At 38.7% G+C, this 21,355-nt stretch overlaps 1 protein-coding gene and 2 long non-coding RNA genes across 7 annotated transcripts in view; 2 read left to right on the top strand and 1 right to left on the bottom strand.

Moving 5' to 3' along the window:
- LOC135780875 (ethanolamine kinase 1) overlaps window positions 1-21,355 on the bottom strand; it is a 155,330-nt gene that overhangs the window by 38,973 nt on the left and 95,002 nt on the right. For all 4 annotated transcript variants that reach the window (XM_073813240.1, XM_065291166.2, XM_065291167.2 and 1 more), the window contains 3 exons: window positions 7,862-8,010; window positions 7,537-7,620; window positions 7,281-7,441 (listed from right to left, as the gene is read on the bottom strand). In XM_073813240.1, the coding sequence (XP_073669341.1) occupies window positions 7,281-7,441; window positions 7,537-7,620; window positions 7,862-8,010 (394 nt within the window). The remainder of the gene's footprint in view (window positions 1-7,280; window positions 7,442-7,536; window positions 7,621-7,861; window positions 8,011-21,355) is intronic.
- Window positions 2,862-4,999, top strand: LOC135781693 (uncharacterized). Its single transcript, XR_010545194.2, has 6 exons — window positions 2,862-3,117; window positions 3,284-3,348; window positions 3,428-3,517; window positions 3,792-3,842; window positions 4,200-4,268; window positions 4,395-4,999. It is a non-coding gene; the product is annotated as an uncharacterized lncRNA (long non-coding RNA).
- On the top strand, window positions 19,227-20,700 carry LOC135780877 (uncharacterized). 2 transcript variants are annotated; one of them, XR_010545012.2, is made up of 5 exons: window positions 19,227-19,402; window positions 19,943-20,036; window positions 20,135-20,266; window positions 20,349-20,450; window positions 20,561-20,700. It is a non-coding gene; the product is annotated as an uncharacterized lncRNA (long non-coding RNA). The 2 variants fall into 2 exon arrangements; XR_012335804.1 differs by lacking the exon at window positions 20,561-20,700 and having other exon boundaries at window positions 19,233-19,402; window positions 20,349-20,484.

Here is a 21,355-nt window from a genome sequence, read left to right as displayed (position 1 = left end):
CTGTAACATAAACTGAATAAACATCCATACAGAAATAATGTTCTGTAACATTATTTCTGTATGGATGTTTATACAGTTTATGTTAGCAAGAGGGTGCTTGCTTGTTGCATATTAAGAACTGAGGATAGCAATCTGCTGAAACGTTTGCTCATGTTTCTCTGTTTTTAATTCACATTTTTGCACTTTGAACTTTAATAAATACTTTTTGTACTTTCTAGACCTTTTTAATCTTTTTGGATTCAGTGTGCGGGCAGCCATTTTTTCTGCCTTATTCAATAAAACTAGGGTGGCCATTCGTGCTAGTTCCGTCAGACACGTCTCGAACAGGTTTTCGGGTGCGTTCTCCGGAAGTCGCGTTGGTCGACCGCATATGTCACCAAGGTTTAATATTTTGGGTTCAATTTCAGAAAAGCAACAATTACATTTCAAGGCAAGAATTAAACTATAATGATTGTATGTCTTAAAAGAAATACATTTTAATTTTTAAATGTATTTTAACTAAAATGTGAGAACCTTGATGACGTATGCGGTCGAGTTGTGCAGACATGTCCAGCGGAACTGGCACGAATAGCCACCCTAAATAAAACATACATTTAAATATCAAATTTGAGGTTTTTTTATGTATTCAACACTTAAAATGTTTACAACTTAAAGTTGTGCGTAGCAATTCCTTCCTCCGCCATTGTTTTGCCGCAATGACTTCTGGGGCGTAAAGTGACTTTGGCGCGAAGTCTACACTAGATGCATCCTCGATATCAAGAACACATCCGGGTATCTTCATGTGTCCTCTGTACTTTCATTCTTGAGAATTGGAATTGAACTTCGACAGTTATTGATTACATAGAGTGAGCCCAAAAGGACGCAAAAAAGCTGAAGAATGCATATTGAGAAACAGCCTTAACCCCTGAGCATAGCATATTTTGTTTTCAGTTTTTTATTTGTAATATCCTGTTCTAACTGTCCTCTGCCTTCACTACTTCAAAATAAAATCACTCCAAATTATCACTGCAGATTAATCATAACAGTTTTGATAAATTGCTATATTTCAGTTTAGTGAGTTCAAGCTCCTGTGTTCTGTAGCCAATAGTACTCAAAACAATTCACACTCATAAGTTAAAAGGGACCAAATTCTAGCTCTAATAACTACCAACTAATTCTAAAGTTTGTCCGGCTCTGTTTTCCAGTAAGTACTCTGTCTTTGAGGCAAGAGCCCTTATTAGTTTTAGACAATGCACCTACATGCAAATACAACCCCAAATCAGAAAAAGTTGGGACACTGTAAAAATTGTGAGTAAAAAAGGAATGGAATACTTTACTAATCTCATGAATTTATATTTTATTCACAATAGAATATAGATAACATATCAAATGTTGAAAGTGAGACATTTTGAAATGTCATGCCAAATATTGGCTCATTTTGGATTTCATGAGAGCTACACATTCCAAAAAAAGTTGGGTCAATTGGCAACATGATTGGGTATAAAAAAGCCTCTCAGAGTGGAAGTGTCTCTCAGAAGTCAAGATGGGCAGAGAATCACCAATTCCCCAAATGCTGCGGCGAAAAATAGTTTTCTGAGTTTCTCAGAGAAAAATTGCAAAGAGTTTAAAATTATCATCATCTACAGTGCATAATATCATCCAAAGATTCAGAGAATCTGGAACAATCTCTGTGCGTAAGGGTGAAGGCTGGAAAACCATACTTGATGCCTGTGATCTTCGGGCCCTTAGACGGCACTGCATCACATACAGGAATGCTACTGTAATGGAAATCATAACATGGGCTCTGGAATACTTCCAGAAAACATTGTCGGTGAACATACTTCACCGTGTCATTCGCTGTTGCCAGCTAAAACTCTATAGGTCAAACAAGAAGCCATATCTAAACATGACCCAGAAGCGCAAGCGTTTTCTCTGGGCCAAGGCTCATTTAAAATGGACTTTGGCAACGTGGAAAATTGTTCTGTGGTCAGACGAATCAAAATTTGAAGTTCTTTTTGAAAAACTGGGACGCAATTTCATCCGGACCAAAGTCCCAGATAGCAGACGGACTCGGCCCAAATGTGGCCTCATGATGGCACTGCTGGCATGTTGCCAGCAATGGCATGCAACATGTCAGCCAAGTATTGGCCAGGTGTGGCAATGATGGCACTGGATCCATGATGGCAGATAACATTTGGGCCAGTTGTGGGTGGGAGGTATGTGGCCCAGATCAGTGTAGTGATTCTGGCCCAGATCAGTCTAGTGATTGTAAGCCACATTTGAAATACTGTTATTAACAATAAATAATTATAAGACTTGAAGGATTTTCAGGCTATCTTAATCTTAATGTTAATTTAACCTTTATTAAATAAAATGTTAGTTTTGTATTAAAAAAAGCTAATATATTTGGATATGTTTGTCTACATTTTATTAAACATGCCTGCAGATCATGGGTCAAGATTATTTTGTTCAAAAGACCCTGAACTTCCAGAAGATTTTTTTTCTGAATTTACAATTTTTGATAACGTTGCTTTGAGAAGCACCATGGATCGATTCGATTTAAACTTGCTTTTGCGCGATTTCATTGTAGCAGGAGTTTATTCCAGCTGAAGATTTCTGACTTCAATGACCAAGTAAAACTATCATTGTGTACAATCAGATGTTAGAAATACACGAAATGTTTCACTGTGCTTTTGCCTGCCGAAGTGTTAAAAAAAAATCAAATAATTGTGCCAGTTCGCGTCACGTTAAGGATGTGCAGTTTATTTATGCAGTGCCACAAGAACGTACACGCGGATGACATCAAAGTACTGCGAGAGCGACTCGAATGATCATTGGTAGGATTCTGATTTCAAATCGCTCTCGCTGTATTTTAACGTCATCCGTTTGTCAGTTCCTCCAACGCAGCATTACGTCGAACACCTTGTCAGAAATGATTGAGATGGCCAATCAAATCAAAAAAGGCGAGTGCCACTGGCCAATCACATAACAGATGACGAGCTTTCCTGTTAATGCAAGCCAAGCGGCGGCCAATCAAATTAACCAATAGGCGGGGTTAACCCCAGGAGCAGCAGTTACACCGCGTCAATCAATCATAACGGACACAGATTTCAAAGGCAGCAGGATAAAGGATAAACAGTAAGTAACTTAAATATTTAAACTTTTTCAATCATAAAAATGTTTTTGTTTAAATGTCTAACAAACGTATAAAGGGATGCAAACGTTTACGTGATTCATGTGTAATGTAATGCGTTATATTGTCCGTGTGACATAAATTGATATTAAATTAGCTGTTTTCTTTCAGGTTAAGAATTACTGTGATCATATTATAATGAAGTAATCGAACTTCGTTATCTGGTCTTCCTGCTGGTAGAACATTTATTTAATATATATATATATATATTTAAAATGTATTTCTGTAATGTTTAATTGTATTTTTCTGTGAAAGTGTATCAGGTCTGTGTTCATCAAGACATGAAGACTCTGAGAGTGGGACAAGAGAAGGCTGTTGGGGTGTTATTCCAATAGACACATTAAGGTAAATTAAATTTAAATTAAATTGAGGCTCATGTTTGCATCTTTGTGTTTATATATCAAAAGATTGCTCTGTGATTTCAGTGAAAGCTGATAAATACAGAGGGTTGGACAGTGGTTTCATTGATTAAGTGATTAAAACTCACCATAGCCTAACATTAATTTAGTTACCTGAATTGTATTGTTGAATACAAAGGAAAATGATAAAAATACAAATATTTTGAATATGGAATACTGTGAAATTATTTTCTGTTAATCATCTGCTGTGTTTGCTTCAGGTAAAGCGGTGGTACAATGATGCAGACAGGACAGGAGGAGGTGACATTCCGGTTAGTGACAGTACATCAGGGCCACCATTTAATTTAATGTTAATTTGTTTGCTTCCAAAATCAATACTTGACAAATCTTTAGAATTATATTTGCAAAGCTGAATTTCTCATAGGTGGATAAAGTATGACAGCAATTGTGAAGACCTTAGACGTGCAGTATATGGTTCTTCTCACAAATTGATGTTTACTCACTCCTCTTTCATTTATATTGATTTGACTTAATTTTCTTGGTAAATAATAATGGGAATATTCCCAATATAATATATTTTAAGTACATGCTTAGAACATATCTCATTTGCTCATTTGCTTTGTATCTAAATGAAAAGTAAGGTCTAAGCTATGTTTCATTTTATTTAGACATTCAGCGCAGACACTTTCATCCAAAGCAACTTGAGGAAGAAAACAAGAAGCAGTTCATCCTAAAAGGTTCATCTTCTAATTCTCTATCTAAATGTTTGTTTTAAAGTATATCATTATGCTTTTAATTACTTTATTATATTGCTTTTGCTTCATAACAATAATTGATTAGCATCTTTTTCTTTTATATAACAGTGGGCTGTTGTAATGTTTACATCTATGGAAAGAGGAGCTGAGAAGAAAAGAGACACTGGAAAGCAGTACTTCTTGTTGAGGACAATCCTGAATAGGAACACTTTCTCATACACATAGATTATTATTAGTGTTTGATTTTTTTTTTTTCATTTTTATTAATTGTATTGTTTTAATTTTTCGTTTTATTTGAAATTACCCAAGTTATATTCATGCTAATACTTTAACTGGAACTTGTATGTTTGCGTGAAGCTGGCTGTAGAGTTGGTTTCACATGAAGTTTCTAAATAACTTAACTAACTTTTAAGTTCAGTTTGGTTTAAACCCATGGTAATTCTTTTAAATTTCAATTCATGCTAAAATATTAATTTCAATGAAAACTTCTGTATTTGTGTATAGCTGGTAATTTGGGCAGACTAAATTTCACACACTGTAACTGTCACAAAGTTTTTTTTATTATTAGTTTGTTCTAAACTTTTGTTTGTTTACTAAGGATGAAATTGCTTTGTAATTTGTTGGTGTTAGTTTCATGCCAATAATGTAGTTGAACAAACTAGTACTTTTGTTTATTGCTGGCAGTTTATACTAGAAGAGTTTTAACACATACAATGTCGTAGTGTTATTGACTTGTGTGTTATTGATTAATAAAAAGGCAAACAATTTGAAAGTAATTTTTCGTGTGATTTATTTATTAATATAATTTGGGCAAGATAAGGCTGAGTTATGGCTCAGTTTTGGAAGTTCTGGTTAAATGCTGGTTTTAATATGGTTGAGAACTGGTACCAATGTTAGATTATGGGCTATTATCTGGCAGAGACATGGGCCAGTTATGGCCCATGTGTGGCCCTTGTCTGTAATTCAGAACTGAGCCGCTGTAGGGCCGTCATTCTTCGTTCTATGTGGGCCGAGGAAAAAATGGTTGTGTGGGCCAGAGCTGGGCCGGAACAAAATTGCTGTCTGGGGAGGACAATGACATCCCAAGTTGTTATTAGTGCTCATTTCAGAAACCTGCATCTCTGATGGTTTGGGGTTGCATGAGTGCGTGTGGCATGGGCAGCTTACACATCTGGAAAGGCATCATCAATGCTGAAAGGTTTATCCAAGTTTTAGAGCAGCATATGCCTTCATTCAGACGTCGTCTCTTTCAGGGAAGACCTTGCATTTTCCAACATGACAATACCAGACCACATACTGCATCAATTACAACGTCAAGACTGCGTAGAAGAAGGATCTGCGGGGCTCGCAAAATTTTAAAATCCCTGGTAGCCCTTCGGGCAGACACTCTTTAATTTTTGGTAGCCCGAAATGAATATAAGTAGCCCTGATAAAAAATACAATGTTTAATGTAGAATATTGATAAATCCTGGATTTCCATATAAGCCAACTATTCCTGCCCATCCCCAGCTAACAATTTGGTTCCCAAAACGTTCCCTTATTTTCCAATGTTTTTGGTTAGACAGGAATGTTTTCTTTAAGAAAATAAACATTCCCCTAATGTTATTTTTAGGTTATTTTAACGTTCCCCTAACGTTAGAATAATTTAATTGTTATTACTGAAATATTATATGAATGTATTATAACACAGGTTATTTTTATAAAAAATACCTCAACACATCACACATTGTATTTAGATAACATGGTATTTTATCAAATATATAAACAACCACTTTAATACAATATAGAAGACTTAAAGCATATATTTATTAAAAAGGAATAAACATTTAATTCCCTTTAGGTTAACAGATCTTACCATAGCCGTTTATTTTCGCTAGAATAATGTTAGACTCTGAGGTAAAACGAAATGACAAACACACATTCTATTCACTTTAGGTAAACAGATCTTACCACTGCTGTAGTCACCTATCAAAAGCTTAACATCATATTCTCTTAATAGCCTAGACGTGTCAAAGCGATCAGAAATCACTCAAATATATTTTCCTTCTCACATATTTAAGTTACTAACTGAAGAAAGAAAAAAGAAACTTTAAAACAATGTTAGTCTATAAGGTTAAAATGAAATGACGCTATTTTATTAAATGACTTGAGTTTGCGATTTTTTGCTGAGTACAAAGCAAGCAGGTGCTCGTGAAGAGCGAAGCCGGGAGAAGCGCGTACAGAGGGTCGCGCGCATATCAGACGTGCACATTAAAAGGATGGGTTTATTTATGCTTTCACTTAATTTCCTGACAGTTTCACTTGTTACGTGAGGATAATGACTGACAAGAGGACGCCGAAATACATGTAATATACTTACCTAACTAAATCTGAGACAAAGCAAAAACATTAAATTATTATTTCCTCCCCAAGATAGCCCGACGGGCAGGGCGGAGATACATTTTGGTAGCCCGACAGGAATTCACAATAGCCCTGGGACGTCGGGCTAGCGATTTTGCAAGCCCTGATCTGAGTACTGAAATGGCCAGCCTGCAGTCCAGATCTGTCACCCACAGAAAATATTCGGTGCATCATAAAGAGGAAGATGCGACAAAGAAGACCTAAGACAGTTGAGCAACTAGAAGCCTGTTTTAGACAAGAATGGGACAACATTCCCATTCCTAAACATTGGTCCTCATCCAGCTGTTCCTTTATATGTACATTTAAATTTTCCGGCCTCTTATTGCTACCTGTCCCAACTTTTTTTGGAATGTGTAGCTCTCATGATTTACAAAATGAGCCAATATTTGGCATGACATTTCAAAATGTCTCACTTTCAACATTTGATATCTTATCTATATTCTATTGTGAATAAAATATAAGTTTATGAGATTTGTAAATTATTCCATTCCTTTTTTACTCACAATTTCTCCAGTGTCCCAACTTTTTCTGATTTGGGGTTGTACATTGCAACAGAAAATAACAGAGATTTTTATGCAGTGTAGAAATACTCACCAAAGAGAACTTGCAGACTTTTATGTAAAGTTCTTTGACCTCTTTCTTAGTGACAGACGACTCCATACCACTGCACCGCTTAAAACTCTCCAAGTAAGCAGTAAGCCAATCAAATTGAAGCTCACAACTAGGGTATAGGCTGGTGTCAACATTATTGATACCTACAAAATGAAATTGACAGTTAATAGCATCAATTAGCTGGCAATTTGGCATTTGTTTAATTTTAATCTCAGATATTTGTGTACAAAAAATGTACCTGCAAATTCATTGAAATGGTTTCCAATGTCATAAGCTTGGTAATTAAAATCAGCATACTCGTAGTCAATGAATTTTACTGTGCCTATAGTTAGACAAAAAATAATTTGGTTTACATAGATTTTATCTTATTAAACAGCAACCATTTTTACTGTACAGAGATAAAATCACCAAAAAATATGCTTTTCAATTTCTCATATGCATATTAAGATTATTTATGTGTTTTAGATTGTTTTAAGTAATGAATAATAATGTCATAGAAAGCAGAATTGTATTGCAGAATTTCAAACGCTTTTTATTACTGTAATACATGTTTTAGCAGTCACCTTCTTCAGGGTTGTAGATTATATTTTTAGTCAGGAGGTCATTGTGGCACAACACCACTGGGGAGTCGATGTGGTTAAGATGACTTTTTAGCTCCTCTATCTCTTTGATGATGATTTTTATGTTTGGTGCCTCCAGATGGACACTGAATCTAAGAAAAACATGAATTTTAAACACAATAGCTAAACTGCAATCCACAGTCTTTGTTTTATTTTAACTTAGAACATCATAGATACTATGCCAAATTCTTATAAAATGGGTATGGCTGATAATAGATTTAGTTGGGCATATGTGTAATGGTTTTGTCTTGTGTTCTGTTGTTTGGGTCTTTTATTTTAAAGTCATGTTTCTAGTCTTTTGTCTTGAAATAATGTCATGTCACACTTCACTGTTCTCTTCCTGTTTGTTGTGTAGAAAGCCTGTTCAATCACCATAGCTGTGTCCCAATTCAAGGGCTGCGACCTTCTAAGGACGTATTTTAAGACCGATTGCGTCACAGCAGCGCGACTTAAGGCCAGTAAGGCCGTCCCATTTCAAAGGATGCTTAGAATGAAGCCTCAAAATGCGTCCTCATTTCTCCGCGCTTTTAAGGATAGAACGAATGGATCCTTAACAGCCGAGGATATCCCAAGAGTCATTGCGCGTCTGCAACGGCTGCATATAATGGGTGGATATTCTAAAATAAACAATTAAAACCTTTATTAAATAAAAGTGTATTTATCAGAAAACATTTTTTTCTTGTCACTGTTTTATTATTATAAGTTATGTTTTGTGTTAATAATAATCTTTTTATGTTGCGTATATTTATAACGTTGATTAATTTGGTATACTGTTGAATAGTTTAATATACATCAACGTGTCATATTTCTAAAATAAATTAATAATTTTTCTTATGTCATATTTATTTTAATAAGTCAGAAACGTGCATGTGGGCGCGTGCAGCAGGTGACGCTAATTATGGGTCCTCCGAAGGTTAGACCGTCTCATTTCAGTTCTCTTCGCGAACTTCTGAGGCTTCCACCTCGAAAGACCGAGTGCTCATCTTTTAAGGTCGAATGCTCATAAGGTTGCAGCCCTTGAATTGGGACACAGCTCATGTCTTATGGTGAAGTATTGTCATTGTATCAGTTGCATCATCAAGCGTTCTATTTCATTGTTATCTTGTATTCATGACATGATACACATATCCAAAAAGCCTGAAATCTTTACTTTTAAACAAGCTAATTATAATCGAAAACAAATATTGCCTGTTTATATAATCTGCATTGAAGTAAAGAGAGTACAGTTTTTTATCCTCATTTATACTTGCTATCGTGTAATATGCTAAGGCTTGTGTGGTTAGAGGTATGGCGTTCAGCATGGAAAGAGAGTGTTCAACACTACAGACAGGCTATTAAAACCGCCAGATCTACCTATCTCAGTACGCTTATTAAAGAAAATCATAACAACCCTTGTTTCCTCTTTAGCACAGTTGGGAAACTGACTAGAAACAAAGAACAAACAGAAACCAATAGTAAACTCCAACACAATAGTAACGACTTCATGAACTTCTTTACTGACAAAATTATATTTATTAGGGAAAACATAGAAACTACGCAAGCAGCCACCACTCTACCCAATAGTACATTAACCACTAGATTATCATACAAACATCTTGAGTCATTTAAACCTACTACAATAGAACAGCTCTCTAAATTAGCAATGTCATCTAAATCATCGTCCTGTATATTAGACCCCGTTCCCACAAAATTACTAAAAGAGGTGTTTCATGTAGTGTCCGACACGGTACTAAATATCTTTAACTTATCTCTAGAATTAGGATACGTTCAAACAGCTTTCAAACTAGCAGTTATTAGACCGCTCATTAAAAAACCAAACCTTGACCAGGGAGATCTTAATAACTACGCCAGCTATGCACATTCATGGCGAATAATAATACATATTAAAAGTTCCAATCAGGATTCAGGCCCCACCATAGCACAGAAACAGCTCTGCTTAGAGTTACAAATGACCTCCTATTAACATCCGATCGTGGTGAAATCTCAATCCTTATATTACTAGACCTTAGTGCAGCCTTTGACACAATAGATCACAGAATCCTACTCAATAGACTAGAAAACTATGTTGGCATCAGTGGTCAGGCGTTAGCCTGGTTTAGATCGTATCTAACCAATCGATATCACTTTGTTTATGTAAATGAGGAAGAGTCCTATCACTCCCCCGTTAAATACGGCGTACCTCAGGGATCAGTTCTAGGCACTATCCTTTTCTCGTTATATATGTTACCTCTAGGAGACATTATCAGGAAACATAACATAAGTTTGCACTGCTATGCGGATAATACCCAGCTTTACATCTCGTCACATCCTAGCGAAACCCACCAGTTTGCTAAGCTAACAGACTGCATTAGTGATATTAGGGACTGGATGGCACATAACTTTCTTAAGCTAAACTCCAATAAGACTGATATACTTATTATTGAACCAAATCGCTCCAAACATAATATGTCCGATTACAAGTTGCCCATAGATGGCTGCACGGTGGTGCCATCTTCCACGGTTAAGAATTTAGGCGTAATGTTTGACAGTAATCTATCTTTCGATAGTCATATCTCCAACGTCTGCGGCACAGCATTCTTCCATCTTAGAAATATCTCAAAAATACGCCATATGCTGTCTGCATCAGATGCAGAAAAGCTTATCCATGCTTTTATGACCTCTAGAATAGACTACTGTAACTCGTTACTCGGGGGATGCAATGCAAATCAGGTAAACAAGCTACAGCTGGTTCAAAACGCCTCCGCAAGAGTGCTTACTCGATCTAAAAAGTATGACCACATTAGTCCAATTCTGGCATCTTTACACTGGCTACCAGTTAAATATCGCATACAATTTAAAATATTACTAATCACCTACAAAGCCTTAAATGGCTTAGCGCCCTCGTATATCAAAGAACTACTATCAGAATACAATACACCACGTAAACTGCGATCACAAATTTCTGGTTACTTAATTATCCCTAGAATATCAAAAGTTTCTAAAGGTGGTAGATCCTTTTCGTACTTAGCCCCCAAGCTCTGGAATCATTTACCAAAAAATATTCGAGCATCAGACACAGTCGAGCAATTAAATCTAAACTTAAGACATTCTTCTTTAACAAAGCATTCACATAGAATGTCCAGTAAATGTACTTTTCCCACAGTAGTTATTTTGTCTAGAACAAAGCACTCACATACCTCATATGGGTAATTTACTCTTGCCGCAATAGTTAGCCTGTCTGGAACCGAGCTGAATTAAACCACTATAATGTATGACACTTGCATTACATGCGAACGGCCCCTACGCTAATAGAATTCTGTTTTTGTCTACCTGTCTCGTCCTCGACCCCGAGGACAATGAGACAAACAGACCCAGTTCCTGTTGCTGTGAAGGTCATCGCACCACTGATCTACTGGCTGTCCTTCAACGTGATGCCCAGCCGATGCGCGACCAACGACCACCGGCTGAACCAGTTTAATCCGCTTACCCGCTTCCTATCCCTACCGTGTCTGTATATTATAAATATAAATATTAATTTCTCCCTAGAGTTTTTTGTCCTTCTAGGATTTTTTCCCATTGGGTTTTCTCCTAGGGGGTTTTTTAGTCCCAGGGAGAGTCAGCCAACTTTGGCTTAACTTAGCACTTTACTGTATACGTTACATTATTAATATGCTCGCTTACACGGTTTATCCTTAGCCGCTATATTCTACTTCTTATACTGTGTATTGATTTTCAGTGTTCTCCTCTACATCTACTCATGTAAAGCTGCTTTGCAACAATTAACAATTGTGAAAAGCGCTATATAAATAAAATTGAATTGAATTGGTTCAGCCTACACAAGCGACCTAAACAGACTGCACGCCTCGGATTGAAAAACTTTCACATTGTTTACATGTTCTGAATTTAGTTTATGTACATGATAGTTTATCTGATTGTAGTGCTATTAGTGATATTTACCCAACAGCAGTGTTGGGGGTAACGCATTACAAGTAACGTGCATTACGTAATAATATTACTTTTCTGAAGTAACGAGTAAAGTAACACGTTACTTTATAAATGTATCGAGTTACTTTTCAGTTTAATTCATTCAATTTAAAAATAAAATAATGTACTGAATTAAACTGAACATATTAACGTAGAATTACGCACTCTGTAAGACTGAGCGGAAACAGTTTGAGTCAGAAACGATGATGGCAGGCCTGAGTTTGACATTTTTGCAATCATAAAAAACACCTGCAGACCTGAAAGAGATCAAGCCTTAGCCAAGTAAGAAAAAGTAACGCAAAAGTAACTTAAAAGTAACACAAGCATTACTTTCCATGAAAAGTAACTAAGTAAGCAATTACTTACTTTTTTGGGGAGTAAACCAATATTGTAATCAGAGGTGGGTAGTAACGAATTACATTTACTCCGTTACATTTACTTGAGTAATTTTTTTGGGAAACTAGTACTTTTAGAGTAAATTTAAAAATGGGTACTTTTTACTCTTACTCAAGTATATTTCTAGTGAAAAAACTGTACTTTTACTTCGCTACATTCGGTGGCGTTACTGCGCTACTGTCGCATAATTAATGAATATATATATTTTTAAGTTTATTATGTTCGAAAGTCTCGCGAGACGTTAGAGAGGCTGCATGCGTTGCGAGAGGTGGCTACATATCACCCTTTAGCGCGCGTAGATGAAAGGAGATGACTGAAGCAGAGGATGGTGACCTATGACCTATGCAATCACATGACCTATGCAATCTATTGGAGGCAGATTACGCGTGGCCTCAATTTCGGTCTATGTTTACACTACAAAAGGTCAAAAAGAATAGTTTCATAATGCGATGCATGCTTTGTGCACCAAAACGAACTGACATCTCAACGTAAAGGAATTCAATCTCCAACCTGAAACAACACGGGTAAGTGTCACTGTTGGCCATTTGGTAACCATGGGCACTTTTACATTATTATAATTCTATGTCACACACTGTCCGAGTGTTTTTGTCATATGCGCTCTTGTACAAGCAATGAAAATTAGTCTAACCTTACAAACAACACTCACATCTGCACATTTCCATATCATTTCCCCACAAAGCTAAACAAATTGAACAGCATAATGTTACGTCTTGCATTAATAATATGGAAGAACCGGGGCAAAAGTAAAGGGAACGAAAGTAACAAAGCGATTTTCTCAGAGGACTGATAACATTTGCATCCCAAACAGCATCTTTACAACCCTTGAGAGAGCTGACAAATTTGCGTTATTTACTCACAGTTTTCCGTGTGTAGATCCAGTAAGGTGTTTTCAACCATAAGTAAATTCCGAAAGCGGTCATTGTTTTCTTATAACGCGTTGTGTTTCTCGTTTCATCAATCTACAGGTTATTTAGTGCTCTAACACATCCTGAAGTTTGACTTCAAGAGTTTTTCAAAATAAAAGTAAATCGGGTTTAAATGTGAGGAGATCCTGTCGGGATGAAAGTAACACTTACTTTTGTCCCATTTACAGTATATTATTCTAATTTTATTAAATTTAATTTTCATAGTGTTAAAAACTGTTGAATTTAAGTTTGTACTGTTGGATGCTTTTGAAACATTTGATAAAACTGACATTTAAAATGAAAATGTAATTTAATTATTTTTTACAAAGATAAATTACAAAATATGTTTGCAGTTACATATTAAAGAGGTCATAGTCATGTATAATTAATAAAAACAAGTGTAACACGAAAATCTATCTTGTTTTGTTGTGTTTAAAAAGTAACAATTCACCACACTTATGTTCGAAGTGAAATTATACTAGTCATTTTACATTTGTTCAAAATTCCACCTGGTATTGATAGACCACACCTGTGAGTTACTGACCACAGCAAAATATATCTCTGTCTGAAACATTATCTTTTAAAATTAAGTTTTTCTGAAAAATTGTACTTTCGCCCCTGTTCTCCCCTACACATAACCAGACACCTTACTTAAGTGTAGAAAATACATACGAATCAAAGCTGGATTTTATTTAATTCCTTCCTAAAGAATCTATATACTTATGAAAATAAAAGAATAAAGTATGTTATTAAAGAAACAGGTATTATATATTATAATAAATGTAGAGTTGATTTGCAAAAACAATAGTTCCATTTGAAATTCTAAAATAAGAATTTTGTCAAGCTGCTTATGTTGAGTAATTGCACTTTTACGAGTTCGCCTCACTGACAATAAAGTGGGACTGCTAATATGCGTGAGTGGCGTGCTGTCCCGGGGCGAAGGAGCCCCGGGCCTGGGGCGTGCCCTGACCCGGGTTATCCCCGGTGCTGAGCTAAATGTACGTAGTGAGGCGAAGGGGTGGAGGTGGGTTTGCGATAACTCCGGAGAATGAGGGTAAGGAGTCTTGATTATTTATAGAGCTGCTACTAAGTTAGTGATTGATAAACAGCTGTGTTCATTGCTTAATGATCGAGAGCCAGCCGTGTTCATTGATTAGTGATTTAGAGCCAGCCGTGTTCATTGATTAATGATCGAGAGCCAGCCATGTTCATTGACTGATCAGCTCCTCCCAAACCTTGTTTATATAAAACATCATTTTACGAGTTCGCCTCACTGACAATAAAGTGGGACTGCTAATATGCGTGAGTGGCGTGCTGTCCCGGGGCGAAGGTTCCGAGCTTGGGAAATACCCCCCGAGTTCGGAACGTTCGTCCCTTGACCGGGGAAGGAGCCCCGGGCCTGGGGCGTGCCCTGACCCGGGTTATCCCCAAAAAGAGCAGGTGGTGCAGGACAGCCGCCTGAACAACAATTCCCCAAAGAAGGCTGGCTTGAGAAGGCGAGGTGCTGGCCCTCATTGGGAAATATGCTGAAGTAGAGGGTAGAATTGAAAAAGGCAGCTCTGGAGAGCGGGCACTGTTGAGAAGTGTTGTGAAGAGGTTGAGAAGGATAGTATGAGGTGGGGCAGAGGCCTGGACCCAAAGGCTGTAGTTTGAAGAATATAGGGGGCTCCGGGGGAGCAAATTCTGCTGCTGCCAATATGTAGGGATAGGAGAAAATTGTGCTCTGAAGTAGAGCGGGAAGTTTTAAAGGTAGTAGGTGAGGTAGTGCTGTAAGGAGCAAGGTAGGACTCCAGGGGAGCGAAAGAAGCAGTTTGTGCCCTGAGATGGGCTGAGCTCTAGAGGAGCCAGACATGAGGTAGTTGGGGAAGAAGAAACTCCAGAGGGAGCAGTACTGCTTAGGCAGCAATAGATGCATAAATTCTGCTGGGCAGAAAATGTGAAGGAAGCACTGGCCCCTGCGGGGGCGGTCACGGCTGCGATACGGCCTTCGAGGTTGAAATAATCTGCTGCGGCAGATCGAGGAAAAGGCACGGGCCCCTGCGTGGGCGGTCGCTGCTGCGATACTGGCCTGAGTTGGAAATGGAAGGTTTTATTGGCAGAGCATGTGAAAGAAGCACGGGCCCCTGCGGGGGCGGTTGCAGCTGCGATACTGGCTTCGGAAGTCGACTGCTGCGGCAGAGCATAAAAGAAGCACGGGCCCCTGCGGGGGCGGTCGCTGCTGCGATACTGGCTTGAAAAAGGCATCTGCTGCGGCAGAGTGTAAAATAAAAGCTTGGGCTTCTGAAAAAGTGGTCGCGCTGCGACAGTAGTTGTAATTTGAGATGGAATCTTGTTGCGGTAGGGCTGTGATCTGGTGTAATTGATGAAAACTCTGCAGCTTCTCTGAGCTGTCAAATAGGTTTGAAGAGTTCCCTGGGGAGACCGCTTGGAGTCTGTTACCTAGAGAGGTATTAAGAAGGTCTTTGAGTGGATGATTTATGGGAATATTAGTGTTGAATATAAGGAGGCACTGGTGTTGGGTGGAGGTCCGCTTCTGGTGCCAGCTGCCTGAATTTCTGGAAAGCAAATCGAGAGAGAGAGTCTGCTATTGTATTGTTACGGCTGGGGATGTATGTGGCCGAGATCAAAAATTGATCACATGCTGCGGTCCATATTAGACGTCTTAGTAAAGGCATTAATGTGAGGGAATGAGAGCGACCTTTGTTGATGCATTGTACGGCTGCCTGGCTGTCGCAGTGTATGACGATGCTGGTTGAGGTCCATTCTTTCCCCCACAAAAAGGCAGCGACTACTATGGGGTATAACTCAAACAGCGCAGATGACGACAGGGTCTCTAAGAGATCAGAAAGTTGATTGGGCCATGTTGACACGAACCAGCGGCCTCTGTAATAGCCACCGAAACCGATGGACGGGGCGGCGTCGGTGTATAATTGAATGTCCGTGGGATGAGAAATCATGCTTTCATAAAAGAAAGAAATGCCATTCCACTGCTTTAGGAATCTTACCCATAGGCTGAGCTCGTTAAGACATGGCTCGTCTAGGGATATGAGACCTTCAAGTGTATTTACGGTTGTCGAGAGAGAAATGAGATGTGAGATGAAAGGGCGTCCCTGGGGAATTATACGCATTGCGAAATTGAAATAGCCGAGGTCTGAGAGTAACTCGCGTTTGGAGCAAGATGGGTTGTCGAGCAGGTTGGAAGCTACTGAGATGATCCTGACGATTTTTTTCCTTGGGTAGCGACGCTTGGAATTTTTTAGAATCTAAAATGATTCCCAAAAATTCAATGGAAGTGTCTGGACCGGCGTTTTTTTCCTGAGCGAGCGGAATTCCGAGCTTCTGAAAAACTCCCTGCACTGTCAAGAGATGGGCGGCTGGGAGATTATCTGGAGGAGATATGATTAAAAAATCATCTAAAAGATGTACGACGTGGGGAATTGCGTAGTTATTGGAAAGAATCCAGCAAATGGCCTCTGACAGCATGTCAAATATTTTGGGGCTGCTTCTACACCCGAAAGTTAATCGGACGGAAAAGTAGAATTTATTGCGCCAGCATATGCCAAACAGGTGCCAAATATCAGGGTGGATGGGCATGATTTTGAATGCTGATGTAATATCTACTTTTGCCATCCCAGCATTTTTAATGAGAGTGATAGCTTGATCAATGTCGTGGTAATTCAATGAAAATTCTTCGAGCAGAATCAGGCTGTTAATGCTAGGGAAAGGAGAAGAGTGTGGTGAAGAAAGGTCAAAAATGAGGCACTTTTTTCCAGAAAATTTCCTGGTGGCTACTCCAATTGGACTCACGCGAAATATACTGAAAGGAGGGGCGTAAAAGGGGCCCAAGATGAATTCCTCATTGACCTCTTTGTGAATTAACAAGTCGACGGTTTCGGGTTCAACGAGCACTGACTGCAAATTTGGACAGATCATGTTTAAGGTGGGCGAAGCTAATACGCCGGGGTTGAAACCCTGCGAGAGGCCGTTCAAGAGGTAGCTGGTGAAATTAGCGTTGGGATGATGCTAACTCTGTGGATAAACAGGAAATATTGACAGGAGTCGATAAATAGTTATATGATTTTTATTTGAGTTTTTGATGGGACAAATGATGAGAGCGTGTGCTCCTCCACAGTAGCTGCAGACATGGGTGTAACGGCAGTGGTTCCTGGTGCATTTCCCGCTGTTGAAATTGTGACATACGTCTCCTGCAGCGGATTGGCGTTGTCCGGTGGAACTTATGTGAGGGAGTGGGCTTTGCTGGTTTGCTAGGTGCGGAACGTAGCTGGTGGATCTAAAGTGAGTTGAATCCGTGACTGGTGGAATATTGTGATTGACTAGGGGGCACGAAATTGTGTTGTGAGCTACCGAACGGCAAACTGCACACGTGATGTTTTGGACCCCGAGAAAAACTCTGCTGTGAATCTCAGTGTCCAGTGCCCCCCAATAGGGACACTGGTTCCACTGAGCGATGCGAATGGCGCATTTGGCGGAAAATAAACGGTGGTAAGTGTAAAAATGAGATCCTCCGTGTGATAAAGCGAGCTCCGCAATTATTGTGAGTTAATCGCTGAGCTCGCGTCTCCTATGTGGGTAAGTTGTGCAGATTACTTCTAAATACCGTGAAAAAGCAATAGTGAATTCGGCCAAACTTAGAATGCGAGAAGAAATTTGTGCAGAAATTTGACAGATAGACGGAGGGGCAGCAGGCCATTGGCCGGGAGAATGAAATGGCAGTGGGAGGAGCGAAGCCGTTGCTGTGAGCGGAAGCATGTTCGCGCTGTCTGGCTGGCTTGCTGGCTTCCTCGCTTGTGGGCTGGCTGCTGGAGACATCGGCGGGCGGCCCAGGCTAGCCGATGGCTTCATGCGGCGTCTTTGAGACCTTTGTGTTTTCCCCGGTGTCTTTCGGGAGTACGGTGTACTCCGTGCTTGTGAAGACGAGGAGTCAGAGCTCGCTGACACGGCTGTTTGCGGGGGTTGAGTAGCCCTCCGGCTATCGCGGAGGAGGCTGAACAGTTGCGCCTTTGTTTGCTTACGAGAAAATGGAATATCTGCGTTTTCAAGAGCTAGTTTGAGGCCTAGGACGGTCCATTTCTTGATGTCGGGGATTCCTGGAGACGCAGAAGCGTATGAAGAAGCCGGTGATGGTGGGGAGCGCCTCTGCGGGGTGCGAGGAGATGGTCTTTTTCTCCTCGGGGTTCGTTCAACAGTGCGGGAAGATCACCCGGCCTGTGGGGAGGCCTCGGGCTCGATTGAAACATCCCGACCGCTTTTGGAAGGCCCGGGAGAATCCTGTGCTGTACGGTGCATTTCCTGTGCTACGTTTAATTGTCTGGACATCTTGCGATAATTCCGGAGAATGAGGGTAAGGAGTCTTGATTATTTATAGAGCTGCTACTAAGTTAGTGATTGATAAACAGCTGTGTTCATTGCTTAATGATCGAGAGCCAGCCGTGTTCATTGATTAGTGATTGAGAGCCAGCCGTGTTCATTGACTGATCAGCTCCTCCCAAACCTTGTTTATATAAAACATCATTTAATGGCAATGAAAATAACCTATTCATATAAAAACATGATAATAAACAGACACACACATTCTTTTTTGTTTACTGTTAGCTTGTTTAAAGAGCACCTATTATGGGATACACGTTTTTAAACATCCTTTTGTGTGTAAGTGTGCATTAGTACATGCTAACGATATTCAAAAAGTACATACCTCAAAGAAAACGATGACGCGAGTTATCGTCTCTAACGTTCGAGGACTACAAAAAACACTCGGATTGTAGGCAACAGTTTACTTCCTGGGATTAGTGACGTAGATAAGACCAACATTATCATAGTTCAGCCCTCTCTGCTTTGCTTGGGTACGCCCTCAAAGACGAGGGTGGGGTGGGGAGCGCCGAGTCAGAAGAGAGCTAAAATGGTGGAGGTTGGGAGTCCCTGTTGACTCTGTTTGCAAACTCTTGTTTCATTGTTTAAGCGATTAAATCTCTCGAGTAGACGCTGTCTCTTTAGATGCGAGGGCAAAATAGCACTTTATGGACTTCTACAGAGGACATCATGTTTAATACGGTTCCGGAAAAATCCAGTCAGAAGTTGTTCACGGAGTTTTCACAATAACTGCTTCTCATGAACCGAAGCTGGATTTGCGCGACGTCTCCTCTTGAAAGTTGGATTACTGTGCACTTCTGGATCACAGACTGTAAGTATTCATGTTTATTATTTGCCTTTTACTGTACATTACGTAACCGGTAACCGGAGATTAACATAATGTGCGTGTAGAGCTAAGCTTGCAAGCTAATTGTTTTGTGTTGTAATACTGTATTTCATAAACAACGTACCATATTTACACACGTGTATGTTGAATTATGCAGGCTTTCGTTTTTTTATCGATGTTGGTTTAGACATGTTTACAAACTTGCTAAGTTGCTAAGATAAATACAAATACAAATGCCAGCTAAACTGTTACCGGTAAAATTTGTTCTCATGATCAAACTCAAGAAACTCTAAGTACAGATGATTTGTTTAAAGTTATATGTATTTTACTGTTGTATTTACTTGAAGCTTTCTTAGATTTTGAAACGAAGTAAACACGTAATGTGTGTTGCTAATGTTGGGCCATGTAACATGTAATACATTTACGTTTTAATGAATAGTCTAACGAGTTATAGTCGTTGTACTCTATTGTTATAATATTTCTTTTTGACTGAATACATGTTTGTTTTATTTGTCTATATCCTAGATTCGCAGCTGTACACATCCTTCTACACTGTATGCAAACATGCAACATCATAACACACAGTACAAGGAGTCAGACTGGCATATGAGGAGCAAAGGTGTTTAACACATATTATGTATTTACCTAGTGAAACCACTACCAGTCTTAGATGTATAACTGATGATGACAAAGTTTTTTTTCTCTGCATAATAATAGGAACCCAGGCAGTAGCATCGTTTCACAATGTTTCCATCATCATCATCAGTGGATGCCTTTGCCGTCCGTAGCCTGAGATTTCAGATTTGCAGCAAAAAAATTGATTTTCTCATTTATTGGAATGCTGTGCAGGTATTTAAGTATTTTAGTAACTGTGTTAAATAAAGTAGTATTTACTTTTACAATAAATTAATTGCTTGTTTATATTTTACAGGTATTTGTACCTTGCAGCCATCCATTACAATGTCACCAAGCCGTAACAAAAGCAGGAGAGGGAAAGTACAAGGCTATGTTCCCAAAACACAAATGACATACCGTAAGCAGTAATGTTTTATTTCAAATACATTCATAATTAAAAACTTAATGTATGAAGCAGGGAAATAAATTATCAAAACAAAAGATTTATTGACTGCAATATTTGTACAGTTATGTGGAGGATGTGATCAGGCTTGTGTTTGATGAGGTATTTGAAGATAAGCTGAAAGAAACCCCGATTCCAATGGACCTGGCATCACAGTTTGAGAGACCTTCAAAGGAGGACGTGATTGCATGCCATCTTCAGTGCAGGGGTCGTCGAAAGCCAAAATTGTGACTGATCTGATCAGGAAGCTCCAAGCGTATCTGGAGAACAACACACGACAGGATGATAACCTTATAGTGTCGTCTTAGATAGCACCAGCTGACAAAGCTTTGATATGCCATTTATCTGAATAGATAGCTGTAAGAAATGAATTGAACAATTTTTGAAACAAGAGCACAATATGGTTACTAAAGTATGTTTATTTGTATATTGTTTAACATTTAAATATATATTTGTAATAAGTAAAAAAAACTTTTGACTGACTATTATATTTTCTTTAAAGTTGCATCTTTTGTTCTTTTGGGTACTTTGTTACTATAATGATACTTTAGTGTTATTGGTTTAAAAAATGTAATAAAACTTACTCTAGTCCTGCACCTCAAAGGCTTATAGTCGGTACAATAAATGTTCTGTGTGTAGGGATTTAGACAATTTGTGCAAAACCTGGATGATGAATCACGCAGGTAAGAGGCCCTGGAACCTGTTGCATTCTCCTTAAAACCTAATAAGTAAAAACATAGCACTTATAAGTAAGCAGTTTTTCATAATAAACTTTACCATAGTGAAATAATGTAGAACATTCATTTCAATTAATACTTTCTTTGTGCTACATTTGGTGTTTCCATATAGTTTGCACAGTA

The sequence above is a fragment of the Paramisgurnus dabryanus genome, chromosome 23 (assembly GCF_030506205.2).
Source record: "Paramisgurnus dabryanus chromosome 23, PD_genome_1.1, whole genome shotgun sequence".
In the NCBI taxonomy this organism is placed as follows: domain Eukaryota; kingdom Metazoa; phylum Chordata; class Actinopteri; order Cypriniformes; family Cobitidae; genus Paramisgurnus; species Paramisgurnus dabryanus.
This window is presented reverse-complemented; position numbering and strand designations above follow the sequence as displayed.